The sequence below is a fragment of the Callospermophilus lateralis genome, chromosome 2, assembly GCF_048772815.1.
Source record: "Callospermophilus lateralis isolate mCalLat2 chromosome 2, mCalLat2.hap1, whole genome shotgun sequence".
In the NCBI taxonomy this organism is placed as follows: domain Eukaryota; kingdom Metazoa; phylum Chordata; class Mammalia; order Rodentia; family Sciuridae; genus Callospermophilus; species Callospermophilus lateralis.
In genome coordinates, this window is record NC_135306.1 from 199,716,127 (window position 1) to 199,728,237 (window position 12,111).

Sequence of the window (12,111 nt, forward strand, 5' to 3'; positions counted from 1 at the left end):
TTAAATTTGTGAAAAAAACATGTTCACCTGTCGGATTAAGAGAACAGAAAATTATTGTCGAATAAAATTGACTGATTATAGTCCTTGACCTTCATAAATGTGTTAAGCATCAGACACGCTAAAATCCTATTGATTTTAAGAATATGCAATGTAATAAAAATAAATACTAGAGAGGACCTCACCTTGAGGTTTCTGATGTTCATAGATGGAATTCTTTGCTGGTTCTGTGTCACGTCAGCTCACAGTCATGGAGATCTGTATCCGGATTCGACACTATTCACCAGCAATTATCCTGCACTCAGAGCTGACACAGGCTATGTGACATGCCATTTAACGTCTTAAGGCAAACCAGTAGACTTTTAATTTTGAGATGGAACTTTTTAGAGGTTTCAAAATTTTAAGCTTCCAAACATTTGGAGCTGGGCAGCTTTGTTATTCTTTCCCATTAGCCCTTTCTCTTAGGAATTTTCATTTCTAGATTTAGTTGCCCAAAAATCCCTTAGAGAATCTTTCTTCAGCACCCTAATATGTACATATTCATGATAAATGCCTCGAAATCTAAAAGTTGCATTTTCCCAGCCCTTAGACCATGCTGTGTTGGTTTGTTTGTCTGAACCAGGACCTCCTGGAGGTGGTTAGTGCTGTTTGGCCCAGGCTTACTGGGTCTGAATCATTGGCTGGTAGGTGGGCATTGGCTTTTTTTTTTTTTCCCCTGTTCTTTTCTCACAAAATCCCATAGTGAACATGATAATATGGTATACAGTATTTTCATTCAATTTGCAAATGGTTCTTTGGTGTTAATGAATAAGAATAAATAAGGGTCAGGCAATGGGTAATTGGCCTCAATTGAGGTCTTATTTAAAGGCAGAGACCGAACCTGGAGGATAACTGGTAGAAATATCAATGGTACCATCAAGGCCTGTTTCAAAAAAGACCATAGGACTCACCTGTGGAAACACTCCGGCCAACTCCTTTGTTTTAGAGAGACAGGAATGGAAGAAAAGAGTGAACCCCAATGGGAATTATAGGAATGATTGAAACTCAGGCTGAAACACAACCAATAGCCTTGATACTTTCTCAGGCCAGTTTAACATAGATTTTGATCAATGCTCATACCCCAAACCCATGTAAGCCCCCAAGTTAGCAAGCCGGTGCTGTGTGCATTGCAGGAGTTCTGTCTTTTCTCACCTAAATAAATGCTACTTCATTTACTCTTGCCTTCCCTTTTTGTCCATTGATTTTATTCCTCAAATTTGCAAGACAAGAACCCAAAAGGAAATTGGCAAAGCGGGAAATCTAGTCCCATCTCAAAACTCAGTTTCATTACTACTTGGATTCCTCCTAACCTTGCAAATCCTTGCTTTAATCATCCAATAGACAGACATAAAATATGTAAGACAAATACATGCTTGGGGAAGACACCATAGGGGATACACCCAGGATCACTTTTATATTCTCTTCCCTGATTTTCTGATTTATAACTGTAATTTTGGTTCCCAGGAGAAAAGGCCAAGACTATGTTAAGGGCTTCTTGGTGTCTTCCAGAATGGTAAATCATCACTCACAGCTGAGGAGGCAAGAGGTTTATAAACCCGCCAGAGGCCCGCCTACCTTGGTTTCTTGCTTGTTGCAATACCTGGGACTGAGACTTGAAGTGACAATGAAGCTCTCAGGCGTGCTAGGAGGGCTTCTTATGCTTTTTGTGTCTGTTAAGGGTCTTGCTGATTGTAAGTAACCGAGAGAATTCCAGAGGTGGCCATTTCAAGCAGTGGGGGTGCTTTTAAAGCATACTGTTGACTTTTGGGTTTTGTTTTGTGTCATCTGGTGATCAGTTGCTAAAACACTGCTAGGTTGCAGTAAGCTGGGGTTTTGATCATCCATCTTCAGCACAGTTCTTCCTTTAGAATCTATCCCCTGAGCTGATCTCAAGATATTTTTCTCCACACTTTCAAAAAATTTCCAGGTTCATAATTTCTTTTGTCTAGAGACTGGCTAGTCTCTGTGCAGAATATAAAATACTTGCACTGACTGGCAAAATCAGGAGAGATTGCCAGGTCCCCTGGAGAGAAAATTCCTTAGGTCTGCATGTTGTAGCCATGTGTTAGGAAGTTTGGTCACAGAGTAGTCAGCTGTTTTCAGCTGTAAATGATTCCTTTTTAGAGTTGAGACTCTGAATAGATTTTGCATTGGTTTTAATTCTGCTCTGCCACTTAGCAGTTATGTAAGGGCATAAGTTTATTCATCTGTAAGTATGAGATAATAACTTGAATCACAGAGACACAATAAGTATGACTCAGACCAAAATTTGTTAGCAATCATAAAAGTTATTGAGGTAACTGAAATATTATTTATCTTAGAATTCTTTGTTCAACTTGGGATTTATTTATTTTATTTTATTGTATGTGTGTGTGTGTGTGTGTGTGTGTGTGTGTGTGTATGAAACCCAGGGCTCTACCATTGAGCTATATCTGGAGTCCTTTTTATTTTGTGATAGGGTGTTGCTAAGTTCCCCAAGCTGACCTCAGACTTGCCATCTTCCTGCCTCAGCTTCCCCAGTCACTGGGATTACTGGCATGTACCATTGCACTTCACGATTTTAGAATCTTTTGGTTTCATCTAGTTATCAGGCAGGTGATATTAGCAGGCTCAAACATTGTAACTGAAAAATTTAAATAGGAGCACATGATAAATTTTCACTTGTGTGCAACCAATTATAAAATCTCTTCCTATTTCAGGTTTAGATCTGTTACATTGGGAAATATTTCAAAAACATATTCATGAGACCTACTGGTAAAATTTGAATGCGTTCTTAAAAACCAGGGGGAGGGGGGCTCTTTGGCTTAGAACATCTTAGGAAATAACTCTCCTAAGATTTTTCCATATTCTGATGAAGAAACCGAGTCACAGAGATGAAGTGTTTGATCCAATATCTTACAATGGGAAACTATACAAATAGAAAACATTTTCACTCTGTAGTTGAGAATTCTACCAAGTTGAACAGGCTGAAAATTTCCCAAGCTGTTGTTGGGGGACACACATGTTATATAATATTTTCCCCTTTTTGTTATTTTCTTTCAACAGTGACTGTCACCTGTTCTGCTTCCTGGCTCCTGGTCAAAGTTAGACGAACACCTATAATAAATGACCTGCAACCTCAGTCAAATGAGCTCTACCTTGGGTATGGCTGCCCTGTGAACATAGTCGAGGAGGACTTCTTCCAGTTCCTTTATCTTCTAGCTTTTTGTGGCATCAGGGTTTATGTAAGGGCATTTGTTTATTTATTTTTAAAAACAATTTGGATACCTTTCTTGGACCATGTTAACAGAGTTATTAAGACTGTGTCTAAAGAGAATTATCATGCTTAGTGAATCCCTGAAAAATATCTAAAGGCAGACATCACACTACACAGGCTGAAGGCATTCTACAGGATTAATATTCCTTAAATAGAATTATTTTAGACCCTGTTTTTTGCTTAAATGCAATATCTTTTAAAATTCTTGCTTTTCCTGAAGATTCAGTCTTTTCTGAAATGAGAAAACTTTAATTTTCCTCCTTTATGTAAACTTGTGTCTGTGACTGGTAATGACAGTTTGGTTTTTCCCTTTTGGAACCACACCTGCACCACTCCTGATATAAATGATTTTGTGGACTTAATTAATTATTTGATGTTGTTTATAAAAATATAATTTATAAAAAATCAAATAATTAATGATTATAATTATAAAGCACACACAAAATGAATTATCTTCCTGGTCTCCCACTCCTATTGTATATATCACTAGACCCATTCTTCTGTTCCTCCTTCTCCTCCTCCCTCCCCCCTCCCTATTCCCTTTCTTCTACTCTATTGGTCTACCTTCCACTCATTTATTTTAATTTTATTTTTTTAATATATATTTTTTAGTTGTTGATGGGCCTGTATTTTATTCATTTATTTTATGTGGTGCTGAGACTCAAAGCCAGTGCCTCAGACATGCCAGGCAAGTGCTCTACCACTGACCCACAACCCCAGTCCCCTCTACTCATTAAAAAATTTTTTTTTTTGGTAGATGGACAGCATGTTTTTATTTTATTTTTTTTAATGTGGTACTGAGGATTGAACCCAGTGCCTCATCCGTGCAAGACAAGTGCTCTGCCACTGAGCTACAGCCCCAGCCCCACTCATTTATTTTTGATTGGTGCTTTATAGCTATACTTAAAGGTAGAATTCACTGTGTTATATTTATACATGCATAAAGCATAATTTTGTCAAATTCATTCTACATTTCTTCCCCTTTCCTGTCCCTCCTCCTTTCCTCTCCATCTAAGAGCAAATAATATATTCTTCAATTATTTTAGGATCACAAGCTACTGGCTAAAACTGAGCTGTTGAGACTTAATTGTCAATTGATTTTTTTCCTCTCTCTCAATCTATATTCTTTCCACAGTAGGAGAGAAATACAGAACTTGTAATTTTTAAAAACTATGTATTCCTTTACCTCCTCTCTTGCCTCAGCTAGAATGATTTTATGTTCTCTGTGATAAAATCTAACCTGAAGGAAACATTTACTTTGGAACAGTTCTTCAATCCCCTCTTCTTTTGTTGTTGTTGACTTAAAATTTTTTCAACTGACACATAGGTTCTATCAGGTTATATTTCCCCTGTATTGCTTGATGAGAAGAATCAGTCTTTTCTGAAATGAGGAAACTTTAATTTTCCTCCTTTATGTAAACTTGTGGCTGTGACTGGTAATGACAGTTTGTTTTTCCCTTTTGGAACCACACGTGCACCACTCCTGATATAAATGATTTTGGGGGGACTGATTCTATTCTTGGCTTTGGGTGCATGGCCCCATCATTTCTTGGCTTCTCTTCCTTAGTACCTAAAACAATGCTCAGCACACGGTAAGCACTCAACTTGGCACATGGCGGATTCAATTACCAAGTGTAATTGTTGGTTAGTAAAATGTAGGAACTCAAATGTTTGGGAAACAAATGAAGAGTCCATGCCAATTTTCACTTCAGAAAATCATGTTAGCTCACCTGGAACCTTTCTAGGATATTTGCTGGAACATCTTGGAGAAGACTCTCTTTCTCACTGATACCATAGATAGGTAATTTTTAAGCAGATAGGTGCTGAGATTTCCAGTTGTCACCCAGGAAGGGAGAAACTCCCTGGGGCAGGGGGAAGGAAATTCAGAGAAAGGAAAAGATATGAAGTTGTAAGAGCAGGAGGAGGAACAGGTATTCGATAATGTGACTTGTATTCTATTATCTTCCTATTTATTGTATCACAAGACCCCAGGACTCACATATTCCTGTTTGTGAGAACTCCAGGTTAAAATGAACTTCCTTAATGTATAATCAACATTTCCTGCTTAATGTTCAACACTAAAAGTTTTTAACATGGACATTTTATTTGCTTTTGGATTCAACCCAGTGCCTTGCAGGTGCCAGGCGAGTGCTCTACTGCTGAGCCACAATCCCAGCCCTGTAGAGTAAGTTTTACTGGAACAAAGTCACTTTCATTTAGTTATTATGTATGTCTGCTTTCATGCTAACAAAGGCAGAAGAATGGGTATACTGATATACAGTATGGTCTGCAAAGACTTTAGAAAACATTCACCAACTCCTGGTTTATATTATCTCTATTTTGAGAATAGGCAGGATGTAAGTTTTCAAATATTTTTTTAGAGAGAGAGAGAGTGAATTTTTTTAATGTTAATTTTTTTTAGTTCTCGGTGGACACAACATCTTTGTTTGTATGTGGTGCTGAGGATCCAACCCGGGCCGCATGCATGCCAGGCGAGCACGCTACCGCTTGAGCCACATCTCCAGCTCCAGTTTTCAAATATTTAACTAGAAGTCACCCTCAGTAACTTAGGTCTGCCTCAGTCAGATTCTTAAAATTTGATGAGCAGGGCTGGGGATGTGGCTCAAGCGATAGCGTGCTCGCCTGGCATGTGTGCGGCCCGGGTTTGATCCTCAGCACCACGTACATACAAAGATGTTGTGTCCGCCGAGAACTAAAAAATAAATATTAAAATTCTCTCACTCTCTCTTTAAAAAAAAAATGTGATGAGCAAATTTGTCTATGCAGACTCGCTGTCAAACAAATTAATTCCTTAGACTATGCCAGGAACTATTTTTTTTTTCTGTAGACAGAATTATATTTGTTTATCATCTTATATAGTTTGTATAACAATATGAGATCACTTGATGGTTGTTTGACCTCTTGAAAGTGAATAGATAGTAAAATACATTTATCTCAAATATCTGTAACTAAAAGGCAGAGCATCAGATAAATGGACGTATAAGAAATATATAAATTATGTGTTTTCTATTGAAGAAAAACAATTAGATAAATACATATTAACTAAAATATTAGGCATATATTATGCTGGGAACTATTAATGTCTGCTACAAACATATTTTGTCACTTATTTCTTCTGTTCTATTTTATCTTGTACTTATGTCTACTTTATATCATAAGATAAACATGATGATTACCTTGTTTTTCATATGCTGCATTTTAAAAATTGAATTTGAAACCATTAAAGTGAGATATAATTAAAAAAACTGAAGTTATATTCTTTATACCTTTAGGAATACCCATTAGCAATCCTCATTGAAAGTTCAATCACATATGATCCGGTGCATTTAGATTTCATTGGCCAAATCCCAATATCATGCTACATTCAAAGGTAAGTGTAGTAGATCACTGAGATTAAGGTTATCTGACATTGTCTTTGGTCACCCAGGTCTGATCAGAGTAAAATTATTGCACAGTACACTGAAGTTGAGCATTGGGCCTGATTTGATCTATAGAATTCTGCTTAGTTAAGTGAGTAGATCTAAAAAAACATCAGTTGATTCTGTCAATAAATAGATGATACTCCGTCAGTTGGTATATGGCTGATCTACAATCAACAAAGAGATGATACTAGAGAGGTTCTGTGGTCAAACTTTCCATTTCTGAGATGTTCCTTGTCTCCAAAAATTTAATTAAAACAGTGCTCAAATCTGTATATTTGTTTTTTATTTTGTTCAGAAAGTTTCCAATAAATTTGGTGATGAAAACACGAGGTAATAATAGTCGTGAATCCAGAAGGCCAGTGGGACAGAAATGCTCACTGTCATGTGAAGTCGAACCCTTGGAAATCCTTCCGAGAACATTATCTAGGTGAGAGTATTTTGAATTAGTGCCATAAGGGTCTACATTTGTGAAAATAGGTAATAGTTTGTTAAATGATGACATACACCATACTCTGCATACCAAATACTCAGGAGATTTTAGTTCAGGATTGTTGAAATCATGTATTCTTATGGTTATTAGGTATATGCTTCATTAACATCTCTCATTCTTTCAAGCAAACATTTATAATTGCAACCTTGAGAGCCATTTTGTATTATCAATCTATGTCTGCAAATATAAAATCTTTGGCATCTATAACATAAATATGGAATAGGATTGTGAATTTCCATGAAGATGGTAACTGATATGTTTGCTAACTCTTAATCAGCTTTATTTTCTAGAAGAACTAAATGTCAAAATAGAACACTCCTCTTAAATCAGTCATAAGAATTATTCCTTGGACTTTAGTTATGTCAGAAGAACAGACCTTTATTTTTTTTTCAATGTATCAGCTGACACTCATGATTTAAAACTTGAGATATGGTGGCCATGTAAAGTTTATAAACACTGGTTAACTGAGAACTTACCAGATAACAGCATGTTCTTTATTTCTCTCTCTCCCTCATCTCTCTCTCTCTCTATATCACTATATGTAAAATATAATAATCTTTATATATATGAGTGTATATATGCACATAGATCTACTATATGATATACCTTATATATATTAGGAACTTATATACTGTTGTTCGTGTGTGTGTGTGTGTCTACATATATATATATTTATATATAACCTATTATACTTGAATCATCAGAACATTGTAATGGCTTCAGGGATTTCAAATAGTTGGCTTCTCCTCCCCTGTGAGGCCTGAGGGCCTCAGTGGGTCTGAGGTCCTATAATAGTTTCTCATCAGCACTTTGTGACTGTTTCTTTTCCTTCCTTTTCAGGGACATTTTTCCCTTGTTGGATCCTAAAAACTACATTCCCTTCTGTTAAGTGTAGGAATCAAGCTGTAATTGCTGGACTGTGAAGTAACCTAACCTTGGTGCTCAGGCTGCCTGAGGATCTCACCACCTCTGACAAGTTGGCTAAATGCCCATAGAAATCCTCTTTTACCATTTTCAACATGATCCTTTTAAATGACATGCTTCCTACACTGGCCATATTTATGAAGTCTTTAGGTGGGAAAAATGGCCTTCCCAGTTTTTAAACTTGCAACAAAGGCAATTTTTAAAAAATAAAGTTTTGCCGTTCTTAATAGTTCTTTCTTTTCTTTTCTTTTTTCTTTTTTTTTTTTTTTTTGTGGTGCTGGGGATTGAACCCAGGGCCTTGTGCATGTGAATCAAGCACTCTGCCAACTGAGCTATATCCCCAGCCCCTTTCATAGTTATTTCTATTTTGTGAAAAAAAAGCTGAAGTCCAGAGTCACAGGGCACTTTCAAGTGTGAAGCAACTGCCTTTTATGAACAGGTTTGCTCATCATAATCTGTTCTAGGTGGCAATTGAATCCATAATCTAATTTTCCAGTTAATCCCCTTTCACTTCCTTCTAATGATATGTATAAAATGAAATCAGAATTCCCTTTTATAAATGCTTATTAAATTAACATGTATTAACTATACATATTGATGGGTTCAGTATGTTGTTTTAACACATGTCTACACTGTGCACTGATCCAAACCCAGCCCTCCTTTATCCACCCATTCTCCCTTCTCACTCTCTAGTAATCACTATTCTACCATCAGGTCGACTTTTTTAGTTTCCACAAATGAGTGAGAACATGTGGTACTCATCTTTTTGTGTTTGGCTTATTTCACGTAATGTCCATCTGTTCCAACCATTTTGCTGCAAATGACAGGATTTCATTCTTTATGAATAAATATTCCATTGTGTATATAGCCCATTTTCCCCCCTCCTTTCTTCCCAAATCCAGGGTTGCTTGATCACTGGAAGATACCTGCAGGTCTCCCCGCTTTTTAAAGTTTTGAGACAGGGTCTTGCTAAGTTGCCAAGGCTGGCCTTAAATTTCCATTCTTCCTACCTCAGCCTCCCAAATTGCTGGAATTACAGGTGTCTACCACTGGGCCCAGCTGGCCATTAGGATTTCTTCTTTTGAGATGTGTCTATTCAGGTTATTTATTTGCCCATTATTTAAGTGGATTACTTTTTTGTTAATTCTTTGAATTCTTTATATATTCTGGATAGGATTCTTTTAATAGATGTAGAGTTGTCAGATATCTTCTCCCATTAATATAGGATATTTCTCCACGCTGTTGGTTTCATGTGTTATTCAGAAGCCTTTTAATTTAATAAAATCCCATTTGTCTATTTTTACCTTTGTTTTCTGTGCCTTTGGGATCCTGTTCAAAAATTATTTCCTATACCAATGTCTTAAAGTATTTCCCCTAATTCAGAAAACAGACTATTCAGTTTTCCTATCTTTTCTGTATTTTCTGTTACCCTGCATCGCTTTCGTTTTTCTATGTCAGTAATTTCAAGTCAGTTTGACAAATTAGTTCCATCCATCTTACTCATGAAAAGCCTAGAATTTACAGAGGACATAAAATTCCATTCATGTTCTTTACAATTTATTGTTCCACACCTAAAGTAAATCTTCTTTATCCAAATGCTTTTACTTTAGAAGTAGTGGATTAACTACTAGCATTTGAAAAAATCTTATAAAACTCACATGCTTCCACGGGTTCTCTTAAAATGATTCACTCCTAATCTTTGGATTACAGATTAATTGACAAAAATTATAAACTGGGGTGGTCATAATTACACATACTCCCTCTTATTTCTTTTCTTTTTATGGTATTGAACCTATGTTATTCTACCACTGAGCTACACCCCCAGGTTTTTTTTTTTTTTTTTTTTTTTAAGAAAAGTCTTTTGTATCGATTCAGATCCTGGGGGAAAAATTTGGGTTTCTGGGAGTTGAAAGGAGATGCAAGGCACTGTTGGGACTGTAGACATGTTTTATTCCAAGGCGGCAGCCCCCTGAGTCTTTCCATAGGCCTTTGTTATGTGCAGGCCAAACAAAGAAGGCCCAGTGCCAAGGGTTATCTAAGTGAGCACATGCTCATTAGCAGATATTTAAAACCTTGAGTACATATGCTGAATCGGGGAGTTCATGACTTGAATGCACACTAAATCATAGCAAGCTGGAATTCTCAGGGAGCCTAACCATAGTCATCTTGTCCTGCCTTATATCTCACTAAAGTACCCAGGCTACACTTGAACTTGTATTCCTACTGCCTCAGCCTCCCAAACTGCTGGGATTACATGTGTGCTCCACCCGGCCCAGCCTCAATATACTATCAAGTACCTGGTGAAGCTTTTGTAATCAGAGATTATTAGTTCCCCTGGTTAAATATTTATTTATTTTTTAATTTTCTATCCTTCCTTTAGTTAACCAGTCAATAAAAGGGTAGGGCTCTGCCTCATAATTTCTGTGATATAAGGGACCTGAGGCCAGGCAGATTCTAAGACCAGCAAAAATATAGGCCACTCTGTAACAATGATTAAGAACATGGGTTAATAGTACTGAAATCCAACCACAAAGCTTAACAAAGCCAACTGTGTTTCTTTCGGTACCAAGAATGAAAAAGGGGCCCAGGAACAGTGGCACATACCTATAATCTGAGTAATTGGGGAAGCTGAGATAGGAGGATACCAAATTTGTGGCCAGTTTTAGCAACTTAGCAAGACCTTCTCTCAAAATGGGGATGTAGATTAGTGGTAAAGTTTTCCTGGGTTCAATCCCCAGTATATAAAAAAAGAGGGGATATCTTCACACTAGGAAAATAATAAAAGAACATGAGCAATTTTATTCCAGTAAATCTGAAGTGTTATGTGATATTTGACAAAGGCTCTGCAATACATCGATCACTGAAAGGACAATTCTGGAATCATTTTTTAAAAAACAATAATCTTATAGCTATTAAATGAATTCTCAAAATCCTTTTATAAATCAGATTTCAGGTTCAGATGGCTTCATTTATCCTTCCAAACATTGAAGAAGATGATCGTTTCAGTCTAAATCAAAATCTTCAAGCAAATTCAGAGAAAATAATGATCACCTAACTTTAGGAAGCTAGGACAATCTTGTTAATAAAACTTGATTAAGAGGACTTAGAGGGGCTGGGGATGTGGCTCAAGCGGTAGCGCACTCGCCTGGCATGCGTGCGGCCCAGGTTCGATCCTCAGCATCACATACAAACAAAGATGTTGTGTCCGCTGGGAACTGAAAAATACTAAAAAATTATCTCTCTCTGTCTCTCTCTTAAAAAAAAGGAATTAGAGAAGAAGATAGCAGGTCATTTTTATGAATTTATATACATATATATAATTTTGTTAAGCTTAACATTTTTTATGTGTTGATGGACACAATGCCTTTATTAATTTTTATGTGGTGCTGAGAATTGAACCCAGTGTCTCAGACATGCCAGGCAAGTGCTCTGCCACTGAGCCACACCCCCAGTTCTTGTTTGTTAAGTTTTAAACAAAATATTGGAAAACCCCATCCAGAAAAATGTAAACAGAAATAATGCATAACTAATTTGGTTTACCTCAATAATGAAACTTGGACTAAATATTGGAAAAATTTTTAGTATTTCTTCATGGTATCAGATTAACGGAAGAAAGAGTCTTCTCGGTAGATGCAGTGAACATATTTGACAAAATTCATCATTGGTGATAAAGGTGAACAAACAACACAAAGAAACGTCCTTAATTTGGAAAAAATCTAAAATACCCTATACCGCATAACCCACCTGAATCAAATGTGTGAAATATGATATGTCAAGAACTATGTAATGTTTTGAACAACCAACAATAAAAATTAAAAATAAAATAAAATACCCTATACCAAAAAAACTGGCCTAGACAGCAAGTCCCCCGATCCATGTCTTCCGTGAGCTTACAATGGTGCCTGGTATATGTGTTAACATTTGTCTGTTGGAATATTGTTAGGTGCAGGGCAGGCTGAACT

At 36.7% G+C, this 12,111-nt stretch overlaps 1 protein-coding gene across 1 annotated transcript; it reads left to right on the top strand.

The window, feature by feature from the left end:
• Nucleotides 1-1,660: 1,660 nt before the first annotated feature.
• Oosp4a (oocyte secreted protein family member 4A) lies at nucleotides 1,661-8,114 on the top strand. The gene is made up of 5 exons (XM_076842921.1): nucleotides 1,661-1,727; nucleotides 3,082-3,260; nucleotides 6,586-6,683; nucleotides 7,031-7,162; nucleotides 8,066-8,114. The coding sequence occupies exons 1-5, from the start codon at nucleotides 1,661-1,663 to the stop codon at nucleotides 8,112-8,114; spliced, it is 525 nt and encodes a 174-aa protein (XP_076699036.1).
• The last annotated feature ends 3,997 nt before the right edge of the window (nucleotides 8,115-12,111 follow it).

Coding starts and splice junctions, on each gene's coding strand:
- Oosp4a (XM_076842921.1), top strand. CDS start 1,661: ATGAAGCTCTCAGGCGTGCTAGGAGGGCTTCTTATGCTTTTTGTGTCT. Junction 1,728..3,081: donor TGTTAAGGGTCTTGCTGATT/GTAAGTAACCGA, acceptor TTCTTTCAACAG/TGACTGTCACCTGTTCTGCT. Junction 6,684..7,030: donor ATATCATGCTACATTCAAAG/GTAAGTGTAGTA, acceptor TATTTTGTTCAG/AAAGTTTCCAATAAATTTGG.